This window comes from Hipposideros armiger, unplaced genomic scaffold, assembly GCF_001890085.2.
Source record: "Hipposideros armiger isolate ML-2016 unplaced genomic scaffold, ASM189008v1 scaffold_272, whole genome shotgun sequence".
In the NCBI taxonomy this organism is placed as follows: Eukaryota; Metazoa; Chordata; class Mammalia; order Chiroptera; family Hipposideridae; genus Hipposideros; species Hipposideros armiger.
In genome coordinates, this window is record NW_017731622.1 from 564,157 (window position 1) to 589,110 (window position 24,954).

The 24,954-nt window shown below is 43.5% G+C and overlaps 1 protein-coding gene across 40 annotated transcripts in view; it reads right to left on the reverse strand.

The window, feature by feature from the left end:
• The window catches only part of KCNMA1 (potassium calcium-activated channel subfamily M alpha 1), a 744,819-nt gene that overhangs the window by 103,649 nt on the left and 616,216 nt on the right, over window positions 1-24,954 (reverse strand). For 3 of the 40 annotated variants that reach the window (XM_019657039.1, XM_019657038.1, XM_019657037.1), the window contains one exon: window positions 4,030-4,116. The exons of the other annotated variants lie outside the window; for them this stretch is intronic. In XM_019657039.1, the coding sequence (XP_019512584.1) occupies window positions 4,030-4,116 (87 nt within the window). The remainder of the gene's footprint in view (window positions 1-4,029; window positions 4,117-24,954) is intronic. 40 annotated transcript variants of the gene reach the window in all.

Sequence of the window (24,954 nt, forward strand, 5' to 3'; positions counted from 1 at the left end):
CAGCTGCCAGCCTGCTGCTTCTGCAAATGAACAAACTGAACTGGTTCCTAATCCCTGCAGGCCGGAGGAGGAGCCTTGGAGAGTGGCAAGGGTCTGAGGCCCTAACAGCCAGTGTTTCATCAGTCAGGACTGGGGACACTGGGACATGCTGCCTCAGGAGTCCCCAGCCCACCTCAGCTCTTGTCCCTGCACCTCCCCATAAAGGAGGGCCTGTGGGGCTGCACACAAGGGATCTTTTCTTAACTCATTAGGACCAGGCTGCGAGGTCGGAGAAGAGGGCCGGAAAAGAGCACCCACATGAAGGAGGAAAGGAGGAGGTTGCCATTGAATGATATCTCCGATGATGTGGTGAGGGGCAGGGAGGGAGGGCAGCACAGGGGATTGGAAACCAAAGGCTGTTTTCCAAACGTCTAAACCACACACAGATTGCTAAGCAATACGAAGCTCTGCTCACAAACAACATAGCACATCCTACTGCCTTTGCCCAAAGACACCCACTAATAAGCTTTGGAGATGTATTAGCCTGCATCATGCTTCTTTTTAAGAGAGCTGCTGGGTAATTAGCAGATGCGTACCCAGCCTGTCACCCAAGGGCATCGGCGGCAAAATCCTAGACCTCCTCTCCCCACCCCCACAATTCAGGCTAAAGCTGTAATGTCAAGAAGGAAAAATAGGCTCCTTGGATTCTTAGAGTTGACTGCAACACAGACTGGGAGGAAGCACCCCTGAAACCAGGAATGAACAGCAGTTACCTTAAAGCTAAGAAGAGAAATATTAGCAGGTACGTCAAAAGAAGCGTGACACATGTTAATGGTGCACAAGTTTTAGGTGGGGGAGAGAATGCCATCTCAGCTACTTGACATTATCCAGGAAGACCCGGATCAGCACATGCATTAAATGGCCCTTCCCTGAAAACCCTAAATAAATGTAGTATGTTATGATACATGGTTCCAAAGGGATTATAGTCATCCAACTACCCTCTGAGCCTGCTTCAAAATATCACACTTGGTACACTCCATTATTCTACGGAGTCTGAATTGTCTAAATTCTGGCTGACACAGGGAAAGGATAAGAATGTGTTTCAAGGTGAGAGCTATTCCAAACAAAATGAAGGTGAGAAAGCACCTGTAAATGCCCACAACCCACTCATGCTGCCACCTGCTCTCCCCCCATCCCGTTTACCCCACCCCACCCCCGAGGCCTGTGCTCAGGTTGTGACCATATCAGTCACTTAGGGCTCCAGGCAGGAACTATGTGGCTGGAAGGATATCGCATCTTATCAGAAATGAGTATCCACAGCAAATCACACCGAGACTAAACAGCACTTAAAAGATGAAAGGAAATAAATACAAGCCACATAAATGGTATTGAAAAAAATCACTTAGAGTTGATATGCATCTCTCAGCAAGCAAACAGGCACTCTGAGCTTGACCTGAATTCATCTTCCTTTGATAGGACAGGGGGCCGGCCATCCCAAGCAATAATAGGTAGAAAGGCAGTGAGACTGAGATTGAGAGAGAGGGAGTGAGTGTGTGTGTGTGTGTGTGTGTGTGTACTTTTGCACTTTCTCCATCTTAGGATGGGGTAGAAAGTCTTGCATTGACTCCACCCATAATACAAGGTCATCTTTTAATGTGGACCACTTACCATTGTATTGTGTTCAGGGTGACCTAGATTAGTTGAGTAGCATGCCCAACTAAATAACGTGTGTGCATGTGAGTGGGTCTAGTGGGTTGAAAGTTCTTTTCTTCCCAACCATTATGAGCCTTCTGATGGTCAGAATGAAATATCCAAAAGATCTTTGACCTAACCTAGTCTATTATAGCTAGCTTTAGTCAAGGCCACCAGATGTTGCCATGGCTTTGCCTATATTACTTAAAACTTGAACAGATGTCACACTCACTGGCATTTCTGTTGGATTATTTTGCTTAACTGTTGCTTCCCCCTTTGCACGGGGCCCACAGTAAATAACCCTCTTTGGTTAAGTGCCTGTTTTCCTTGTCCCTGGTCACTGTCTCTTTCTCTGCAGTGATGTTCAGATGCAAGGCTTGCAAGTTAATACCTGTTAGCCAGCTCCAGGGAGACACCCCGTTGTGGTGCTAAAACTATGCCTCCTTCTACACAAGGAAACTATTTATTTTCATTGAAAGTTAGAAAGATCATCCATCATAATCATGCTGCACTTAAACTGGGATTTGTTCTCTTAAATGAAACTCGTTTTCAAAGGTTTCCTTCTGCACTCACAGCCTGGAAATGCAGATCGGTTCCCTGAAGAGACGGGGAAATGTCTCCAGCATCAATATACAAACATTGTTGTGTGATGCAGACTATCACATATGGCTTAGGTCCCACAAGAGAAGCACTGATCACTTCCTTCTCACAAGTAGGATACGAACCATATTTAATTATTATCCTCTGTGTAGCTTCTATCACTTTCCACATATCTAAAGAAAGCAAATCTAGGAAAACTTTTAGTTCAGCTATAGAATATAATTTTCATTTCATGGCTTCTGCGACTACATGAGAGGAGTAAAAATTGAATTAAAAGGGAGACTTAAATGTACTTACTTTCAGGAAAGACAAATGTATTGAAGCCATGGGCCAGGACCTGATGCCAACACATATTCGCAGGTTTGCATTCAGCCTGCTTTGGGGCTAATTACAATTCACCTCTGTCTCCGGCATTCTCACTTGCATCATGCCGTGGAAGCCTCATGAAGATATGATCTTTTCAAGGAACCTGACTTAGCAGCTTCTTTGAAACACAAACAAGTTCAGGAATCTAATGTGGAATTTTTATAGGGGCTGAACTCCATCCAGTCTCCAAGTACTCATAAAATTCAAGGGCATGTTTTTGCACATCCCTAAGTATAACACTTAATGTGCTGTTGTAACTTCCCAGCGCTCGCTTGTCTAATAGGCACTGAATTTAACAGTTTTACAGTTTGGGAAGACTCAGTGTTAGAAAAATGTCAGGCAAGTCTAATGAGGCCTCAGATCCCTTGGTTGGAGCTTAGAGTTTAATTTAAAGTTACAGTGATGTTCTAACATGTTTGCTTATACTTGACTAAAGAGGATTCATTATTTCGATGACATAACCCCCAGACAATGTTCTGGGAATTGATTTAAGATGTGGTGGTAATTCCAACAGCCTTAATGCTGAGTCGAACATCTGTAACAACATTTTACTCAACTTTTCATCGTCATTCTGTTTTCAAGCAAAAGCAAGGCAACATCATCCAGAAACACTGGCCAGAATTCTGGGCTTACTTGAAGATGGTCATATATTTTACTGGGTTTTTTAAAATAGAAATCCCTTTCTTTATTGGCCTAGCCAGCTTGCAAACACTGTATCAAGGCTCACCCATGCCTCTTTGTGGCCCTTTGGAGCAAAATGGGCAATGATTCCAAAGTTCAGCTTTCCCAAATAGTCCAGTGTCCTGACATGTGATGGACCCGCAGCTCGGCTCCAGCCTGGGGCACATTACTTTCTTCCCTGTTTCCTCAATAGGGTTTAGGGGGATGTTGCCCTTTAAGACTTAAAGGTGAGTGTGCTGGCTAGAGTTAAGAAATAGTTCAAAGCAAATAAACTCGGAAACGTAATAAAAGGCAAACAACCCATAAACATGAGTTGACTGGCTATCTTCATTACATTATTAATCACCACATCTGGAGAAACCCACATCTGCACACACTTAGCAGGTCATTAGTAATGTCATATTCACACTGGAATCACTCAGGAGTAAGAGGCATGCAAAGTGGCTTGAACGCAAACGGCATCTCGCTAACAGGGCTTCTGACTGAAGTCTTGAGCGAGCTGCTAGTCTGGGGGTAGGGTCATTTTAATTAGTATTTATCATTTTTTAATGGTTTTTCTCTGTGGTATTTTGCTGCCCAACAAGCTAAGTGCATGCTGAAATCCACAGTAGTGCATCCTTCTTCTTCAACTGAGCTCAGCATGTTAAGGTACAGCATTGAGGGGTGCAGAGAAGTTATTAAAAATTGAGATGGGTTCCAGCACTCCGTCACCTGGCTTGGTCACAAGCCGAGAATTGTGAGTTGCGTTCTTGAACCCAAATGGGTCTTTGGGACAACGTGATCTAGCTTCAACCTTGACTGCCGAACAATAACGAGAAAAGAAAATGGAAATTAATCCTTTGTGAAATGCTTCATTAGAAAAGTTGCAAACCAGTTTTAACATTGAATAGAATTACAGCTGTAAATTAAAATGGAAGTTTCTCCCTCACAGCTAAATTGAGGTTTTTGTCTTCTTTTCTTTTACCATGATGACTTCTTAATATTCTTTTTGCTGTGTTATTGTCACTGATGTCAGAAAGGATAATACGTCAGAAGATAATCTTGTTTGTGCAATAATTTCCCAAAACATACAAAGATCCCCTCTGCTCTACAACATACACAGACACAGAAAACCAGTTTAGCAGCAATATGAGACCCATTATCTCCTGCAGCCTGCTAAAATGCATCCCACTAAATAATCATTATATTCCAAGTCATCGACCCGCAATGTTAAGCTATCGTTTTCATCTCAAACCACCGGCTTGATCAGCCCCCTTGGTTGCAATATTGCTGCCTAACTTGAATTAAATGCCATGGGTTTGTCACTCCTATGAAAGGGGGACGTGTAGAATCTCCTTGTCTCATGAGTGACATCAATGAAAAGTGGGTGTGTGTCTTCAGTCTTCCAGGATGAAAATGTTTTACTAAAACTGAGGGTAAAAGAAAGGGTGAAATTGCTGGACTAGAAATTGAACAGTGTACTTCCTGATTTCTATGGGGTTATCAAACATTCCCCCCAAGGAAAATCATGCAAGTCATCGTACTCCAGTCATGTTGCAATACGTAATTCACGATGGACAAAATTCCCAAGCTGACTCAAATGCTCTCTAATATGATTCCTAAGACTTTCACCAGAAAGTATAAACTACTTAACTTGCAAGATCTTACAGTGAGCGTGGCCACGCACGAGCAGTCCCTGGTCTGGAGCATGGAATGGCGCCTGTTTTATGCATAGACATTTCCTGTATTATAATCACAGACTACCAGAACCCTGGCTGCCTGTCACACACACTAGACTGGTGGGGTTGTTTCCTTAAGCAATGTAGGAAAATCAACAACAACAAGAGAAACAAATGCCAGATAAATAACCTGTACTATGAGTTTGGTCCTGCAATTCCTGTCAAAGAACACTTGACTGTTGTTTCAGGGTGAGTCCCTAGTGGGGAATGCCAGCTGCCCATCAGTGAGGCTGAGCAGCTAAGCATGGCTAGAAGTGAAGACAGACACTGGGAGCCAAATTCTATGCCTAGAGGGTGAGTGGGCAGCTCAGTATCAGAACATGGGAAGTTAAAGTGGGTGATGTCCTTGGAATGAGAGTTTTTGCTCTGACAACCTTGGGATAACACATATCACCAAGAAGTTTGGTGAATACTTTGCAGGATTATTGATAAGATCAATCCATAATGCTATTTCTTTGAAAGATCATGGTGAATATTAATACTCCAATAATGAAAAGATGAAGGATGCTGCCTCTCAAAAGCAATGCCAGCAATAATATCTCCAACAGATAACATAGAGAATTCTCGACAATTGAACGATCGCTTTATCATATACATTATCTGGCAGGATAATTTCACAACTTCTAGCTGAGAAACAGGAAATACATTTATTTGGAAAACCTAGAGGATATAAGTTAAACAACAACAACAAACCTGTCCTTCCATACAATGCGTATGGAAAGTGTCTCCTAGTGGCCCACCCTGGCCTGGTCCAGGTGCAGGGAGCACCGTCCCACCCCCCTAGACTGAGGGGGCTGGGGAGGGAAGGCTTGTTGGAGCAGTTTCATTTCTGGTTTGTGTGGAGCTAATAGGAGATTGGGGAGGGAAACAATAGGTTGTGTAGAAGTTAATCACAGGGTGTATTTCTGACTCTATTCACTGCCTAGAAAACCTGAATTGTTTGAGTCCATCAACAGGGGGTATTGAAAGAATTCAACTCCTACATGGGAGAGAGATAAAATGCTATATAAATTAACAGAATCCACACCACCAGGATTGCAATGTTCTCTACAGAAACACTGTGGGCCTAACAGATCTTCTAGACTCAAACTGGGTGGATTAGATGTAACTACCATACCCAGACCCACCACCCCCATCTCAAACCATAAGCCTGTTCTATACGTATCTTGGTAAGAGTCCAACATTCATCAAAGTCCCCCGTATCTAGAATCTCTCAGCTCATATAGCTTCACTAAAAAGTTGACCGGCTAAAATAGCTTGCCCAATGTTCTGCTCTGCTCAGAATTTGGTAGAAAATTCCTTTTGGCGATCTGGTTGCCTTTGGCTCTTTTATTTCTTTTTTTCTTGGAACAGACTGTCCTGTCACCTCAAGGGCAAAGAAAAGTCTCAAACAACGATCACAAGGTATTTGCTTCTCAGAGATGAGACACAGAGATGAACGATGGAAGTCTAAGAGCAAATACATGACTGAAATGAGAAACGCAAGAGTTTCCTGGAAGGATTGCTATGGAGTTTGGAGATTGGGAAGGTAGTAGAGGATGAAAGATAACGTTTACTTTGAATTAAACTGGGGAAAAAATGTACAGGAGTCCAACAAAAACAGCCTCTTTCCAACTGTTCTTTCCTTCTTTCCTCACTCTCAGCACCAACAAGTTGGTAAAAGCCTTTGAGGCCCAAAAGTGTACCAGGCTCCTTTTCCTAGTCCTGGCGTAGGCAGTGCTTGTTTACGGGGGACACCTGTCCCCCACATCAGGACAGATGAAACCTGGCACCAACAACTCCCTTCTTTCTTCTGATATTCTCAAGTTCAGGGTTCAGAAAACTAATCTGGAACATGTTTTTGCAGAGCCATGAGCTAAAAATGGTTTTTAACATTTTTAAATGGTTGGGGTAAAAATCTACAAAGAATGATACTTAACAACATATTAAAATTACATGAAATTTAAATTAGTGGCTATAAATAAAGTTTTATTGGGACATGGCCACAGTCATTTGTTTACCTATTGTGTGTATCTGTTTTCACTCTACAATAAGAGAATGGAGTAGGTGAAATAAATATTGTATAGCCCACAAAGCCTAAAACATTTACTAGCTGTCCCTTGATAGAAAAAGTTTGCTGATCTCTGCTCTCGTGTATCTTCTCCCATTTTCCTACTGTTCCAGTTTTCAAAAAGGATAACGTTTTTCCAAATCTGCCAAGGCCACCAGACAAGCCCACTTCCAGTGCACAGATCTGGTGCACAGATCTGGGGAAGTCGGGAGAGACAGAAGTAGTTTTTAGTGACTGGAACGCCCCCGCCACCCGATCTGGTCACTGTTCTGCAAACCCCCTTGCGTTTGGGGAAACCAGTCAGGTGAGTTTGCCCCTTTCCAACTCAAGCTGACTTAGCGTCATGCACCCTGCACTTCGAGAATCAAGGCAAACCAACCACATCTACCACAAGCCATTCCTTGAAGCTGTCAGTGTCTGCTCCAAGTCCACCCTGTGAGAGCCCGTACGAGACAACAGATTAACCATTAGACGAGATATGTTGAAAATATACAGCTTCAACCTTTCCCCAGCTAGCTCAGAGCGATATATAGATGATTATTTCAACCGTCAGCTGCCGCATAGATTTAAACCCCTGCACAATAACTCCTGGATTCATCTGCCCCTTGTCAGGCTGGCACAGCTTTAGTTGGAGGATACATGGTGTGGCAGTTTCACTGTGAATCCAGAATGATCCAGGCGGCTGCTGTCTCTTTGTTAACGGGAAGCCAAACTGATGAGTTTGTAATGCATTTCTTATCAAAGGTAGTTTCAGAGAAGAAAATGAGTCCCATCAGTTTGGCGAGAATTTCACATGGACTAGATTATGGGCTTAATCAGAACATCTCTGTTATTTTCATGAGGAAATAGATAATTCTGCATCCATCCCATTAAAATCACTTTCTACCAATGAATTATGTATTTATGCATTTATAATTACCCTCGATTTTCCCCTTCTACAGTATACTTAATAAAATCATCAGCTGGAGCTACAAAGCAATAGTGCTTAATAGATACAAGCATGCTAATATATTGTTTTAAGTTAATGCTGATATTTTTGAGCTGTGTGTCTACAATGATCATGGTGAATAAAGAGATTGTAATTCTCAATTCATACATTTAACAAAGACAAAAAGGACTGTAATGGAATTTATGAGGCCTGTAAAGGAACTCTTTTTCTAATATGGTTTATTATCAAGTAGATTTGAATTTACTGTAGGCCACATCGGGTCCAACTAAAATGTATCAAGAGAAAATGGCCTGTAAGTTATAGAACACTGTTCCTGGCACATTGAAAGCGCTCATATAAATGGCAGCAGCTGCCAGTTTTCTGTTGTGCTTATGTTTATAACCCCTCCTGACTCGTGAAATTCAGTCCTTAAACGCCAGCATTAAAATCGCTATTTATCCTGTCTTCATTTAAAATTCTAACATTTTATTCATCATGGATTTTTCTTGATTTTTTTTTTAAAAACACTGAATTATGTGTTCACCACCCAGAGTCAGATCACCATATATTTTACCCCCTTTTACCCTCATCTTCCACCCCCCCTCCCCCAGGAGAACTGCCTCTGGGTGGTGAACACACAATGTGATATATAGATGATGTATTACAGAAACGTACACTTGAAACCTATGTAATTTTACTAACCATTGTCACCCCAATACATTTTAATTAAAAGTAAACAAAAAACACTGCATTAAACTACCATCTATCTTGACTACTGAGATTTTCGGTGCCCCCTAAAATTTGGTGCCCAAGGTAAGTACCTCACTCCCCTCACGCTAGTCCTGGCTCTGCCCAGTCCATTCTTCAGGGGGGGGGGTCCCAGGTGCTGGTTCTGCTAGCCTGCCTGTCATTACAAGCTCTCTTAGTGGGTCTACATGTTCTCTTGTTCAGAACTGGACAAGGCAAATACAAAGCAAGAGCTATTCTTTTGATCACCTCATGCTGTTTGCATGCGATTGTGAAGGGAGAGCCTTGCAAGAAAGGCTTCCTTATGGATTTACAAATTGTCAGACATCCGAAGGAGTGGAGAAAAGACCCTGCTGCCACAGGAATCTGAGATTTGTCACCTGCCCAGGGTGAGAAACAGAAAGAGAGAAAGGTGCAGGTCTCTCGTGGACTTTATTTCACACTTCCCATCAAATCCTCCCGGTTCACACGATGTTGATTTACATTTCCACTTTGGGGTAAAGAATTGTATTTGCTTGTATGTTTTGACTCAGATGCTACCTTCCTTCTCTTTTTGTTTTTCCTCCCTTTAAACAGCTTCAAGAAAACATGACTGGCAGGAAATGTCAATCACATTTTCATTGCCATTTTCACTTTGCTATTTATATTTTTTAAATTAATGCTTGCCCCAATGATTCTATATGAAGACTAGCCTAGAATCTAATTTTGTAGATGTGAAATTGTTTTCTACACCATAAGAGGTTATTTAGATAAGGACCCTTATTATTATTAATATCATTATTATCGGCTCATCCATAAACACCATATTTTCCATTGAGCCAGCTGTGTCAAGAGTCTCCTAGAATCCTAATATGTATTCCAGATGGTTACACTGATACTTTCTCTGAAACTCAGATAAAGGTAGACTGCGACCCAGGTGTACCACATGGCCTGATGAAGAATGTTCTGCCAGCATTCTTTAGAAATACCATATGCTTTTAACCTTGGGAGGTAAGACCAGTCCCGGATGGTGACTTTACACTAAACACAGCATTTGCTATATTTCTTAAGGGCATAGTCACCGTCCAAAGATGTCCTTGAACTATAAAATCATTATCAGTATTCCGCTATAACTTATCCTCAGACACATTCTGTGCAACATTTTAAACTGCTAGTGCATGGTGGGGCCCTTTCTGGTCGACATACCTGGAGAACAGGGTGTGGAGTGCAGGCACCTTGGGGCTCAAAGCGACACTTCAGAGCCCAAAACCAGGACCCAGGTCTGCTGACTTCTAATCCAGCTCATTTGCTATCAGGATTCTGCTCATGAGAATAGCACAAGGATACGAGCTTCTCGACTCAGACTGCTTGCCCAAGTCCCTGCCCTGACCCTCACTACAATCCTCATCTCAGACAAGTTACTCAACTCCGCAGTGTCACAAGATCGGTTGTGATTCCCGCTGGACCGATGACAATACCAAGATCTGGAGGCGCCATGAAGCTAAACAGATAACCAGAAAACACACAGTGGAAGCCTGAGGTCTGTCCCAGTGCTCTCTGCTTGGCACCACCCTGCTGGTTCACAGAGTTTTATGTGTGGGACAATCTTTATGTCTGAAGGTGATCCATCAAAATATGGATTTCTAACTTGTTTTAAAATCTTGCAGAAGACTGGGCTCCCATTCCAGTGGTAATAAGGAGGGTAATTGCCTTATGCGGCAGAAGCTCACCAGCTGGTCAAATACCCCAACACTGCTTCCTGTACACCAGGCATATGGCAGGTACCCCTCTTACATCTCTGGCCCTGGTTCCAGTGACACTCCATGTGCCATCCCTGAGATAAGGATTCTAAGGTATGCGAGATCCCTCTACAAATGACAACTCACACTGAGCTGCAAAAAGGCAGCAGCAGTTAAGCACGACAGCCCTGAAGCCACATTGTAGGGTCCAAACCTGGGTGTTTGGCAAATTACCTACCTTCAGTTTTCTCACCTATAAAATGAAAATGATCACAGTCCTTTCCTCATAGGGTTGCTGTGAAAATGGACCAAACACATGAAAAGTGCTTATAAGAGTTTCTGGCAAGCTCTTGATAAATGTTACTCAACATTATTATTTTGGCTTTGAGAGATCAAAGTAACTCGAGCCCTTGGCCATTGGGTCCTTCTCCACAATGCAAATCTCCTTTCTCACTTTCCTCTACTCGAATGGGTTCTCATTTTCCCCACGGATCCCAGCAACTGATCAGGTATCTAACCACTAAAACAGGATGGGATTCGCCACCCCCACTCCCATCCGCTGCATCTTGTTGGACTGTCACCTTTGTCCCATACTTCATATGGCCCCAATGAGCTGCTCAGGTCAAAATAATTAGGCTATGCCAGGTGTCATAAAAACAAGAAAAGCCAGAAAAATGTTTAAACAGGCCACAATTGGAGAAGGCTGGGACCATTCAGAGCAGTAACAAATGAAAATCAGATGGAAATGGGGAGAAACCCCACTGTTCCCTCTAAATTACAGGAAATTCATGCGGCCTGCTTGAGGGGCTCTTTCCCTTGAATTTCTGGTGGAGGTCACAGGACTGGGGCATGCACCTCGGAGATGGCGGGAGGGGCAGAGGGATGATGGGGTAGAGGGGTAAAGGGGCAGCAACTCCTTCACTATTCCTTCCCACCAGGTCTTCCTTTCTCCTACCTACTCTACCCACCCTTCAAGACACAGGTTAGCCTGCCTCCTCCAGGAAGCCTTCCCATATGACGGTAACAAGGTAGAATCCCTCCTTTCTTGGCACTCAACTCACACTCCTCTGACACCTCCTTACTTTTTATATTATAATTTGTTTTCCATTTGAATGCATCCTCCTCCCCGACTAGACTGATAAGCTCCTTTCTGGTAGTTTACAAATCTCTGAATATCTCATAGTGCTGAGCCTCTGGTAATGTTCCTAAGAAACACCTCCTAATTGCTACAGAGGCAGCATTACAGAGGGGGAAGCATAGACCAGTGGAGAGGAGGCCGGTTCTAGTCCTGGCTTGAATCAACTGTGGCCTTGACAAGAGGATTGGCATCAATTACGTAGAAGGACCCTTCCAGCTCTGATCTGTATTGGTTCTGGGCTTAATGCTGTCCTCTGTTACTTGACGAGTACCATGGGAGCCAGTCATGGACTGAAAGCTTCAAAACTCTCCAGCCGTATGATGATCCAGCCTTTTCTACCAGACTCAACCTCCCACAACGCCACAGAATAGGAAAAGCAGGCTTCCTGGTCCAAGGACACTATGGCCTAGCTCAGAGGTTCGCAATCCTGCCTTTCCATAAAATGAACTAAAAAACTTTACAGAACACCAGTGCTTGGGTCCCACCTCAGACCGAGTCAACAAACATCCTGAGGGTGGGGGCTAGGGCTGGGCATTGCTCTTTCTTTATTTCAAAAATATTTTTAAAGATGCACAATAAGAGAGAACCATAAGTCTAACTAGAGAAATGAGACAACTGCATTAAATACAGAGGGTGCCAAAAAAATGTATACACATTTTAAGACACGAAAAAACTGTATTAAAATTGTGAGATTCAATATATACCAATAACAAAAATGAATACAAGTCATGTGTATACGTTTTTTTTTTTGGCACCCCAGCATGTGTGTGTGTGTGTGTGTATCACAAATTATTGAAATAAGAATATAAAAAATGTTGCATGATAATGTCAGGTGAGGGCTAAATGAGATGCCTTACACAATACGTGCTAGAAGATGTGGGGTGGTCAGAGAACAAAAGTAAGACTTGAAACATGAGTCGGATGGATACAGACGTCAGCCTTATTCACCTGCGTACCCTCAGAATCAAACACAGGGCCTGGGACACTGGGAGCTGAGTCAACTTGTGGGTGGAAGCAACGCTTGGGAAGGGCACACTAGGTGGAGGGAGCAGCTGGGACAAGAGCAAGGAGGTGGGGAGACAGTAAGCGAGGGAACTATAAGGAAATGAACTTGGCTGGAGCACGAAGGCTTATTTAAGGGTATAGATGGGGGTATAAGGGCAGATAGTATAAGGCTTTAAATTCCAAATGACAGAGTTGGATAATATTGGGCAACCATATGAGCCCTCTGAAAGTTATTTTTCTTTTGATTTAAATATTCAAATTCAAAGAGGGCAGTGGATGGTTTGCATCTCGGTAAAATCAAAAAACAAAACAAGACAAAACACCCTAACTCAGCCTCCTTTCTCTCTGGCCATTTAAAAGTTATAAGGGTCCTAGATAAGACACACACATCCGTTCCGTGCATGAAACTAAAGACAAGGAGGCCCTGGCAATGGTCCAGTTCCACTGGAGATCTCATTTTCATTCTGGAGAATGTACGTGACAGGAAAATAAAGTTGTTTAATGCCTTGGAAAGGGGTCCTGAGAAATTCACAAGGCTGCTGCCTCACAGCCCGGCCAGGTAAATCCAACCTGTTCTTTGGGATGGTCATTACCTATTCTCAACTACTCCAGCTGATCCAGTCCCCTACGGAGAACTGGAAGGAAAGTCATCAGGGTTCGACTTTAACAAGGTATCTGATTGCAATCAATTTTTTGAAAAACATTTTCTATAAAACCAGGGTTTCCAAGTGAACTCACTAAGAAGGAAATGTTCCCCTCAATCCTCTACTCCTTAGCTTCGCCTAATCAATAACACTTCAGGATGTTCTCTGTCAAAAGCATAGAAGTGAATAAAATAGGATGTACATTATATCATCTGGATCCTTGACCTGCACCCCCTAGCCTCGTGTGTCTAAAAAAAAAGTTTAAAAACTCAAGAGAAAATTCCTATTGGGTTCTCAAAATGAATGTTTTCAAAATTTTAAATTACAAAAAGAGTGAAATACTTCCATTCAAAGTTCTTTATGAGCTGATAGGTAACACTTAATAAAGAAAATAAATAAATGAGCCATCTGGGGTGTATTTTAATTATCCCCTTCCATTACCTCAATAAATCTATTGTCTCCTATACAGGTCCATATTCACACCCAAACACGCTGTATAAAGGATTAGGGTAGGTTTAAAAAAAAAAAAAAGTTAGTGAAAAGACATAGTTGTGTCTTAAAAAAAAAAAAGAATGAAAAATAGGTTGTATGAATAAAGAACCAAAAATTGTTTGTTTGTTTGTTTTGTTTTGTTTTTGCCTCATTGATATCCAAAATGATGAGCTGATTAGTCTTTGTGTTGGCAACGTTATTTGAAAATAACAACAACAAAACTGTCTGATCTTGTTTGTCAGAAATTTAGTTCTGGCCCAGGGAGAAAAAGCAACATTCTTTGGTTACTTGGATTCTAAAGTGATTCTTGAGGAAAGAATGTCATATTCAAATTATTTTTATATAGCACACTAAGCCAGTACCTAAGCCACCTTTATAGAAATGTCCCTCATTATCCTGGTGTGGAAGGAAGCTTAGGGAATTAATTTGTATAAATAAATATTAGATAAAAATGGGGACTTGCTACATAACAATAATCCGATGATGGAGGTAATCCAGTCTTAGGGGTGAGAACCTGGTACTGTGTAGTTAGTTATCTTTTAAAAACGTACTAACATTTATTTAACTAGGACTTGTTCTAAATGACCATTAAAGGAAGTTGGATTTAAAGAATCTTAGCAATTAAGAGGTATTGCCTCAGTGCAGGTATGTCTCCCAAACACACACACATGTGCGCGCGCACACACACACATACACACACACACACACACACACACACACACACACACACACTTTCAGACATTCACCTCAGAGAAATAAAGGAGAGACGATCTGATAAAGGCAGAAAGAGGGCAGTGGTGGTAGTAGTACCTAGAATACATCCAGGTAGAGGGTTTCATTTATAGAAAAGCAGCGCCACCTGCTGGTAGATGCGCATTTCGAGCCCCTCTGGTTTGCCCGCCATCATCTATCTTGCAATCTATGCATAAATATACAGCAGTATTTCTCAGTTGCTGTTATATATAAGAATTTTATTACCAGTCGGCAGATTTCTAACACACTGGTTGCAGTTTAATAATCCTCTATTACCTGAAGTATGGGTTATATAAAAACCTAGAATGTTAATTGTTGACAAACCAATTCTAACATGTAAAATACTATAAGTCATCCAGTAAATATCCAAATAAATCAAAAGGGATAGCTCTTTTTCTGCTAACAACGTGTTATTAAATATCACAATTTGATCACTTACAGAAAAATAATGTTCATACATTTCAATGTACTAAGAAATCAGGAAAAATGCATTATAATCTTACTAAAAGAGGGCTTTTCCTTCAATTACAATTTTGATGAAAATATTTTTCCAGAGGATACTGTTTCCTGTCTTTAAAAAAATGTACCTAAACGAAGGTGTCGTTTAGGAAATTTTCTCATATAACAAAACTTGAGTTATAAATAACTAAGATTACATCTGTAAAACGTTATACTTTTTAAATGGCAATAGAGAAGTCATGGAGAATATAAGTCACTGAAACAGTGAGCAGACAAACACTACCTGTCATTTTGCAGAAAAAGATCACACAAACGCGATAGCAAAGGAACACAATAAAAGGAAGAAACAGGAATGTGATAGGTGACTCTGATTATATCTGCAAAGGAAGCTGTGAAATAAATTAACACCCGAGCAAGCGCCCACAAAAGGCATATTGGAGCTTCACTGCGAGTGATCGTTATGCAACAGAGAAGGCTGGTGATTTTGTAGGAGCAGGAGTAAAGTGTAGGCTGTGAAGTCTGCGGTGATAACTAATGACCACACTACTTACAACTCTGATTTGATCTCTAACAGAAAAAAATAAAAAAGTACTCTACAGGATAGATGTATGCAATAGGGCTCGTATTTTTCACTTGAAACAAATAAACCCCAAATGGGACCAAAGGGCCCCAGTAAATGAGAAATGACAGTTTCTACATTGCCCTGATTTGATCTCAAGCAGCACTACCCTGCTGATCACATTCTGGAGCTGGGAGGAAGGTAGGGCCGTTCTGGGATTAGTATGGGAAGAGGGCAAGGGCCACTGCCCATTCAGCTGATGAGAAGCCCACTCTCATTTCCAAAAGTTATTGAGATTTAATCTCTAACAACAACAACAACAGTAAAGACTGTTCATGCAGTGACCAAAAGGGTATGCTTTCACTCACACACACACACACACACACACACACACACACACACACACACACACACACATACTTTGTTGTTTCCGAAGGAAACTGTAACACCCCTTTACATTCAGCTTTTCCATCTGTCTAAGCCAGATAAGGCATATGTATAAACAGAATCAAGGGCTGAGGGGCTTCCTTTGAGCCCAAAGTGTCTCCAGGTATCTCCCACCAGGAACTTAAGTAGGAGGGTCTCCAGCATAGGGCAGAGAGCACCTCATCTCCCACTTAGACTGGTTACCACTTGCCGTGGAGAGACAGTTGCCAGGAGCAATTGCGGGCAGATGTGGCGGACGTGGGGGAATCTGGTAGAGTTTAGGGCTGTCAGGATTTGAGCTGGGGGCTTACCCTGCCTGGACATCACTCCCAGTGTATCAGCCAGGACATCAGCACAGCACAAGATGGTCCCTGAGGCTGCTGCCCTGGGCCTGAGTGATGAAAAGTGCAAGCCCCGCCTTTAGAGCAGTTGGGATAAATTCAAATCGATGAGGAATCAAAGGTAGATGAAAGAGCTTATTTGAGTTAGAAATGTATTGCGGACCTGAAAGGCAGGTGAGGTCACTCCGGGAGTGGGGAAACAATTGGTTAGCCACACCTTCCCAATGTGCCCCTCTCCCTACCCGGATTCAAATACCCAATGACATACAGAAGGGGAATACATTAGCATCCCAAGACCCACTACAGCGTCCAAACGCTGTGTCTGTCAGCAGAAGCTGTGGAAGCAATGTGTCGTCTTCAAAAGAAGCAGTGATCAATTCTAGATCAAGCTATTCAAGGCCGCTCCAGCAGTCAAAGGAAACATCTGTTCAGAAACAAATGTTTTGTTCAAGATGGTACAAGCAAACAAGAAGTGAGATTGCTAGGCCCAACACGCTCTTTTCTCCGGAGACGGATGCCTAATAAACTATGGAAACACATTCCTGACACAGTCTTTATGTTATTCAGCAAAAGTTTGTTGAATTCCTACTGTGCGCCGTTGGCTGCTGTGTGCAATACGCTAGAATTGGAAGACCAATGAGAGTTGTTGTTTGTTGTTGCTGACTTCCAAAAAGCTCAATATGGAACTGCTCTAAATGGGATTTATATGAAGTGTTATAGGCTAACAGGAGAGACAGACCCATGAATTCTGACCTGAGGTGGGAGGTAGGGCAGTCAAGGAGTCTTCACAGAAATGGCAATATTTGAGCAAACTTTCCTGTAAACATCAAGTAGTAACTATTTTGAGCTCTGTGAACTATATGGTCTCTGTTACAACTAGTCAACTTTGCTGTTTTCACAGGAAAGCAGCCATGAATTATATGCAAATGAATGGCCGCAACTGTATTACAATAAAACTTTATTTATTATAACAGGCAGGCCAGATTTGCTGACCCCTCCTTTAAAGAATAAGTAAGCTTCCATCAGCTAGAAAAGTGGAGGGACAGAATCACAGGCACAGAAAAAAAGTTACAGAAATGTGTTAAGTAACAAAAACAAGGCCTTTTAAGAGAATCATTATATGAAGGATGCTTACATGGAAAAAGAAACTAGAAAAATAAGTCGAGGCCAAACTGTGAAAGGCCTTGAAATGGCATGTTCAGAAGGCTGGAGGCTGTTCTATTGAAAACAAGGAGCCAAGAAAAGTTCTTGGTTTTTCTTTTGGTCTTTAAAGTGGGGTGATAACATGCTCAACTCTGTGTTTTAAAATAATAAACGTGGTGGTTGTTTGGTGGCAAGGAAGACTAATTAATTGGAGGGCAGTGCCTGCAGACCAGGACAAAAGGAATGAGCATCTGAATTTGGTGTTGCCCCTGAGAAGGAGAAAAGAAAGTTTGAAAGGTGATCTAGAGATCAAATCTGAAGACTTGCCTTTCATTAGGATGGAAGAGAGAGCAGGATAGCAGCACCCTTAGGATTTCAAAACGCGTATCAATACTCATTCAACCCAACTCTAGACTGCCCTCACATCAAGTCTATTCAAAGAAAGGGGCATGGCAGGACACGGGTAAAGACCTTGGCCTACCCAATCGTGGCCCCACTCCTAGCACTAATCTCATTAATGAGAAAGTCAACAAGCAACAGAGCCCAGCTATTCATAAAGCAATTTAGGAAAGGCGATGACGGACAGTCCCAACACCAACCAGACCTCAAAGATGGGTTGATATCAAGACCATATCAAGAAGAGGAACTTTAATAGAATTTTTTTAAATGTCATCTCCTCACCATCTGTTCCTCTCTAGTTTGCTCTCCGTGCTTCCTGCCACCTTCCAAGAACACACTAATCCACTGACTATCTCAACGTTTCCATTTTAGAGATGAAAAAGTCATAAAGGGGGTTTCAGTATGATAAAGAATGGGACCCAAAGTTACAGTTGCAACCACTCTATGAGGTAGGGCCTATTATTATCTCCATTTTATAAGTGGGGAAACCAAGGAATAGGGAAGTTCTCAAACTTGACCATAGTCCCAGAGTAATAAGGATAATGTCTATTCTGGGTTTGCCGAGATGAAGCGAGAGCATGTCAGTGCCCGGAGAAGTGTAAAGACTAACACACGCATAAGGCATTGTTCTTATGCATTGTTATTATAGCAATTGGCATGTACTGAGCATCCATTTGGTGAACATACCAAAATATGCCTGTGCCAGAAAGACTTCCAAAGTCCCCAGAAAACATACAAATTCCACCCTTTCTCTCCCTTTCCTTGCTCTGAGGTTCCCTAGAATTTCAGGCTTTCATTGCCAAGAGGATCTCCTAGCTCAGTGAGGGAAAAGGCTTGGGACTGCCCTAATTTGCAGAGAAAACACAGATTTCTGCCAAACCGACACCCACCTTCATCTTAACAGAAGAAATTTGTGAGGCAGCCCTTGCAGACTAGCCCCTTGCACATTTCACATCCACATCCCCAGATTTCCACATCACATGACCCTTGCCCCTCCCTCCCAGTGTGCATTCCTAGCAAGTTTCATCCTGTCGTTTTCACGGTGTGTCTCGCCTCTCTGCAGGTCATTGTACCTCCTTTTTCAGTAACACCTGTTTAGGGCTTTGGCTTTGAAGCAACCCTGCTGGACATGTTCTCTCAGATGGATACGTCACAGGCTATATGTGGAAATGTAGTCATCTGCCCTGAAGGAATGGCCAGATCAACCTTGACAAAATGCAGAGAGCAATTCAAAGCCACTCGAACGTAAGAGAACACTTGGTGCGGCCTGAGGGAACTCTGTGAGCATCTGAGAAAGTTCCCTGCCCCCTCCTTGTCGGAGCAGAATAACCAGAATGACACTTAATAGAAAATAGCCACGAGACACTCAGTCTTTGGGCACCTCTAGGTGGAAGGAATTGTCACTTGGGTGCCATTGGATTTAATCTGCTTACCCCAAGTCAGCATCAATGACCCTAATAGTCCGGAGTGGCCTTAAATGTTTCTCCACATTTGGACAGGCTGATGGGACCATCTGCAAATGGTTACAGTTCTTGACAAATGGGCCCTTTTGCTCAGATTGGCTTTCCCCCAAGCATTAATATTTTTGTGCCACCCAGACTCCCATGAAAATGATCCTGTTCATCGAAATTAGTAAAACTGAAGGCAAATGTCACAAGTCCTTGATTTTCTAGGACAAACGCTCCTATACACACATGTATCTCTGTCTCTCCTCACCTGAAACATTGGGGGATTCTGGCCTGTGATTCTTTTCTGTTTCCTTCTTTCCCAAGTTACCTTCACTAAGAATAGGGATTATACTTACTAGGCGATAATTTTCAAGAGCCTTCAGTTATGTCCTTGTTTTTCTTGCTAATTTCCTGCTTTAATCTTCTTGTATCCCAGTGTGTATGTATGCGTAATATTGTAAGCTGCATAGAAAGTTTTGGGAAGCTTCATGGATTTGGGGCCTTCCTGCTTCTGGCATACCACCTATTCCTTTAACTGATGGTTGAGAATCCTTTCATTTATTCATCCTTTTACTCATCAAATATTTACTGCACTGGAACCTTTCAGGCCATTTCCTACTCAAGTTTTCTTACCAACATATGAAGCCCAGCCAAGGACGGCAGCATGCTACATTTCTGACCTTGAGGGAAGGAAGGCAGTCCCTAGGTCCTTTCTTGACTGGGCACAATCCAACAGGCTCCAGCCCAGAAAGCCAGCATCGGCCAAAAGGGAGGTCACTTTAATGCCAACCATCAGCTGTGCTCCGAGGAGACGGCCCACACTCTGTGGTCTACAGATGTAGCTCTCCACACCTTCCGTGGCTCCAGCTCTGAGGGGCCGTCTTTCTCACTTCATTTTAGTCTCTCAGTACAGTTGGCCATCCCTGATGCCCAACTCTCAGTTCCAATCTGAATTTGCACAGGTTTTCTCTGTAGCTCCAGGAATATTTCTCTGTAGCTCCAGCACACACTCACCCTGCTGTGCTGAAGGGGATCGAGTGAGGGCTTTCAGGGTTACTAGAAGAGGCCAGGGGACTTTTTCCCTTGCTGTTTGCCTCATGACGGGGAGGACTGAATGAGGTGGTCAGAGAAGAATGGCCACTTTGGGTCTCTAGACCCTTCTGTCCAGCTCATCTGAACTGGACATCAGAAGACTATCTCCTCACCATGAAAAGCTATAGGTATATATTTAAAATCTCCCTCTGAATCAGGCAGCTTAGCTGTTTACAAACAAACAAACAAACAAAAAAAGCATTTTCAATGCCCTCTGAGATTTCAAATGTGTGGGTCTGACAATGCTGGACAATATTTCTGTCCATTTCGACTCCTCTTGGGAAAAGGGTTGGCTGAAGAAACAGAACTCTAGTTAGCAGATGTGGGTATGCAGCTTCCCTGATTATCTAGGGCATTCAACATGTTGGTTTGGGACAAAGGCCCGAGAGAGGAAGGACAACACCTAGCCAGTTGGGTGGGTGCATTTTGCTTCATTCCACTTCCAGAAGTTGGCTGCCTTCCTTCCGTCCAAAGTCAGCTTGCATCGCCACCACTGTGCAGGACTCAAGCATTTTTCCATGTTGTTTTTACGACCCCTTGGGGTCGATGGTATACACAAATCCTACAGTCATGGATGCCGACATGGAGACACAATGAACGCAGACAAAGGTCCATGCACAGAGGAATAAAGAGGGGAAAAAAAAATTGTGCCATGGTACTGGGAAATGCCCCACAATGTCCCCAGAGTTTGTGTGGCAGTACTTCACAGGAAATGTGTTTTAAATTTCCACTGGAGTAGGATAAGTGGTTGAAAACTACAGTGGGCTTCCAGTGAATGGGATGCGAAGTACTTTATGATTGTTTCCTCCACAGATGGAAGGAGACATGCTGTCTCCCTGAGAAAGATGAGAGGAAAAGAGTCTCACTGACATATACAGGGATTTGAAAAGTAATTCCAGTGAGCTCTACCAGAAGCTACCACATGCAACTTGAGCCAGAAACCTCAGGGCTGGTCACATGTCCCAGCTGGTGGCCCCACTCGCTTTATTTCTGCCACCCAGTGTAGGTCAATGACATCCATGGCAGCAGCTGAGAGCTGCCTGCCTCTGTGACTTTCAACACACTCAAGATGGGAGTCTTATTGGAAATGGGGAGGATGGTGAGCAAGGAAGAAGAAATACTAGTTAGATTAAAAAACAGATAGAGTAGCTCCCCAAGACCAGGGGTAGTGGAGGCAGTCCTGTGGGTCTCCAGTCCCAGTTGTGACTCGAGTAAATTCTCCTCCAGTAAGAAGAAAACTCCACTGAGCCCAAGTAGGGGTCCCGATGGCTGCCAGGTCAGCTGGGGAGAATTACGCTCAATAAATTTAATGAATGGTATGCAACTGCTTCAGAGCCACTAATTAAACTTTCTTTAAAAAGATTTTAACTTCTCTGATTTGCATTTGGATAATGTGCTTCAGCTGCGGATCCTCGAGGCTGGCGCTCAGGCCTCTGCCTTTTCTCCTAAGGCCCCTCAGAGCAGCTGAGTGCTGCCTGCTCCTCCCAGCCTCCCCTCTGCTGGTCCTCCCCACCCTCATGGGGGTCTCCCACCTGCCTCCTCTGCTCCAGCGCCCTCTGCCACAGCTGCCATAGGAATCTTCGAGAAACAAAGCCTCTGATTCCCCTGATCAAATACCTTGAATGCTTTCTGTTGTATTACAATTAACGACAAAACTGATATAGCCTGGACCCTGTTAACGGCGGGCCGGAGTTACCCTTCGGGGCTCCTCCTGCTTAAGCTCCAGCCAAACTGGGTGACCAGCTGGTTGGTAGGAGGCTCCAGGCCTCCCCATTGCCATGCCTCTTCTCATGCTATCAGGCAGAACACCCTTTCCTCCTGTTCTCCAAGGCACATCTGACATTTCACATCCTATGGGATCTCACCTTGTTTGATCCACAGAGGTCATGACCTCTGGGCCTTTGCACTGTCAAGTACTTTGAACCTTTCTCTCACAGCACTCCCCACATTGTCTTGAGTCTACAGTACTGAAATCCTCATCTTTTTCTCCTTCCTCGGAGATAGGCTGATCTGTGGATCCCCTTCAACTCTGTGAGTAACTGAGTCCCTCAACTTACTGCATAGGCTGTGGAGCCACCCAGCTTGTTTTCAAATCCCAGCCCCACCAAGACTCACTGTGTGACCCTCAGCAGGTCATTTCATGTCTGTGCGCCTTGGTTGTCTCATCCGCGAGTGGCACAAAAAGTTTCTAGTTGCCTCAACTGCAAATAACAGTTACTACCTCATGATAATAATTAAATTAATTAATATTTGTAAAGGAGACAGAACGGTGCCTGCAATGCAGCAAACGCCATGCGACTATTAAATTTAATAGCTGCATGCGCACATGTACATATGTACACACGCACACACGCACACCCTTTCTGTGCTGGCAGAGTACCTTGCACATAGTAAGAGCAGAGGCTCTACTGCATCTCGTGTTAACAGGAAACCAAGTTGAGCTTCAGCCAGTCCCTAGTATCCCCACATTAACAAGCCTCACCTCCTGGAAGATGGAGTACATATGTGATAAGAGCAGATGTGTCTGGAGAGTGGCCTATACTCAGACAAGACAAAAACAGCTACTTAGCCTCAAAAGGGAAAAGCAATTTTTCAGATCTTAGGCCTCACTCTTCCTCTCTCACCAATGAGTACGCGCTGTTGGTCATCTCCACATCCACTCCGTTCTGAAAATGGTTTCCATTTTGCTGTTCTGTGCTCACTGCTTCTAGGCCTAAATACAAGTCCAAGACCCCAAACGCTAAGATCTTTCCTATGAGCATGCTGGCACATGTCCTGAGTCGGTTGGGCCAGATGACAAACGTCCATCTCAGATGAAGAAAGCATCCGACTGCAATGCGGGCTCCATATGAGAAGGGCGAATCCAAGGCATGATTGAGACCAGGGGTGCTGCAGACCAACGGCTCACGTCCATCTGGATGGGACTGGAAGGCAGGAGGCAGGGGGCCTGTGCTGCTGCCCCACAAGCCTCTCTCCAGTGGCCTTACACCATTGTGGGTCTGATACTAATTTGAGACAATGCCCAATCGCATCACAACAAATTAGCCACAGACACACGGTTGCAATCAACTTGGGGGCTATCCTGAATGGGGGCTGGGGGATTCCCTGTCTCTGTGAGCTGCACGCTCCCACAGATGTTTCTAAAAGCCTCTTCCCAGAGGCCCATTTAGAGAGAAATTAAATGCAACTTGGACTTAATTAACGTTTTAAATGATAATGAATACAATGTAGATTCATAGGAGGCATTTACATTGTGTTGTAAAATTGATAAAAATTTAATAACTCTTTGTTAATAAGTTATGTCTCCCCAGACCCATAAAGCCTAAGGCATTGCAGACTCCAGACTGGGTCTAATCCAGGCTCCTGGTGCAGGTGGAGGAGGGAGCAGAGATGGACTTGACATTTGCTCCAAGCCTGCTCTAATTCAAACCTCTGCTTGTTCATCAGTACTTTATTGCATACAGTAAAGGTCAGGGTTTGCGCTCAAGGCAGAGCCTTGACAAGAAAGCTCAAGTGAAAGGCGGGCTGGCCCTGGCATCTGTCGCCCAAGATAGTGGAGGAGGGGGGAGGTGGAGAGCTAACTGGCCACATGTGTCCTCCACCATTGAGGGAAGATGGAGACTTGGAGGGAAGATGGAGAATCCGCTGCCTGGTGGGAGGAGCTGTCAGGGTGAATATTGTGACAGCCGGCCACTGTCCTGAATAAAAATGCAAACATAATTTCCGCGTCACCTTGCATAAAGACCTCTGCACAGTTCACTTGTGGCACACCAATGTCTTTTCTAGTTTGTCCTTGAAGAGCGGAGTCCCCTGTGAATGCATGTCCTTGAAAAGGGAAGTGTCCCAGTGATGGGGAGCACACCAAGGGCCCTTCCATCTTTCCCCATGCTGACCTTTGTGCTTCTTGTCCCCCAACGCTGCTTCAAGGGATTTCTTTTGAAAAGCTGGCTGCCGTTTGCCAACTGTCTGGTCCCTTTCTCTTTCAGCTACATGTGGTGCCTTTTTATAGCATATTTCTCTTCAAGAATTCAACAATCCTATTGGGAGGGGAAGCACAACGAGGCCCGAAAATGCAAGTCAACTACATCATCGGATGCTAAACTGAAACAAACAAACAAACAAACAAACATCGGCTATTTATTATGAATGAAAACCTGGTTTGTTTGGAGTTCTTTAGAGATGGGTCATTTAAGGGATTCTTTTCAAAGGAAATTTTGCCCAAGCATGATTGCTGCCTTACTATGCTGATTTAAGGAGCTGACCACTGCATAAGCCCGTAGGAAGGCTTATTTCCAGTCAACTCAGTGCTAAATGTGGCTCCCACAAAATCAAGTGAGAGGCATTGGCTTTTGCAGCCTTGCCTGCTACCAAGAAAAGTGCCCTAAGAGGCCCTTCCAGGGACCGTCCTAGTTCCTAGGCTCATGGAATGGTTACATGGCTGCTCAGGCCTATCTGCCTTCCTGTGTTTACTTCCTGCAACAAAATGCAAATGGCCAAATTGGGATGCATGGGCCAGGGCTAGTTAAAGAGCTAGAGTGAGATGCAAATGCTGCTTTAGTGTTTGGTGTCATGGGGG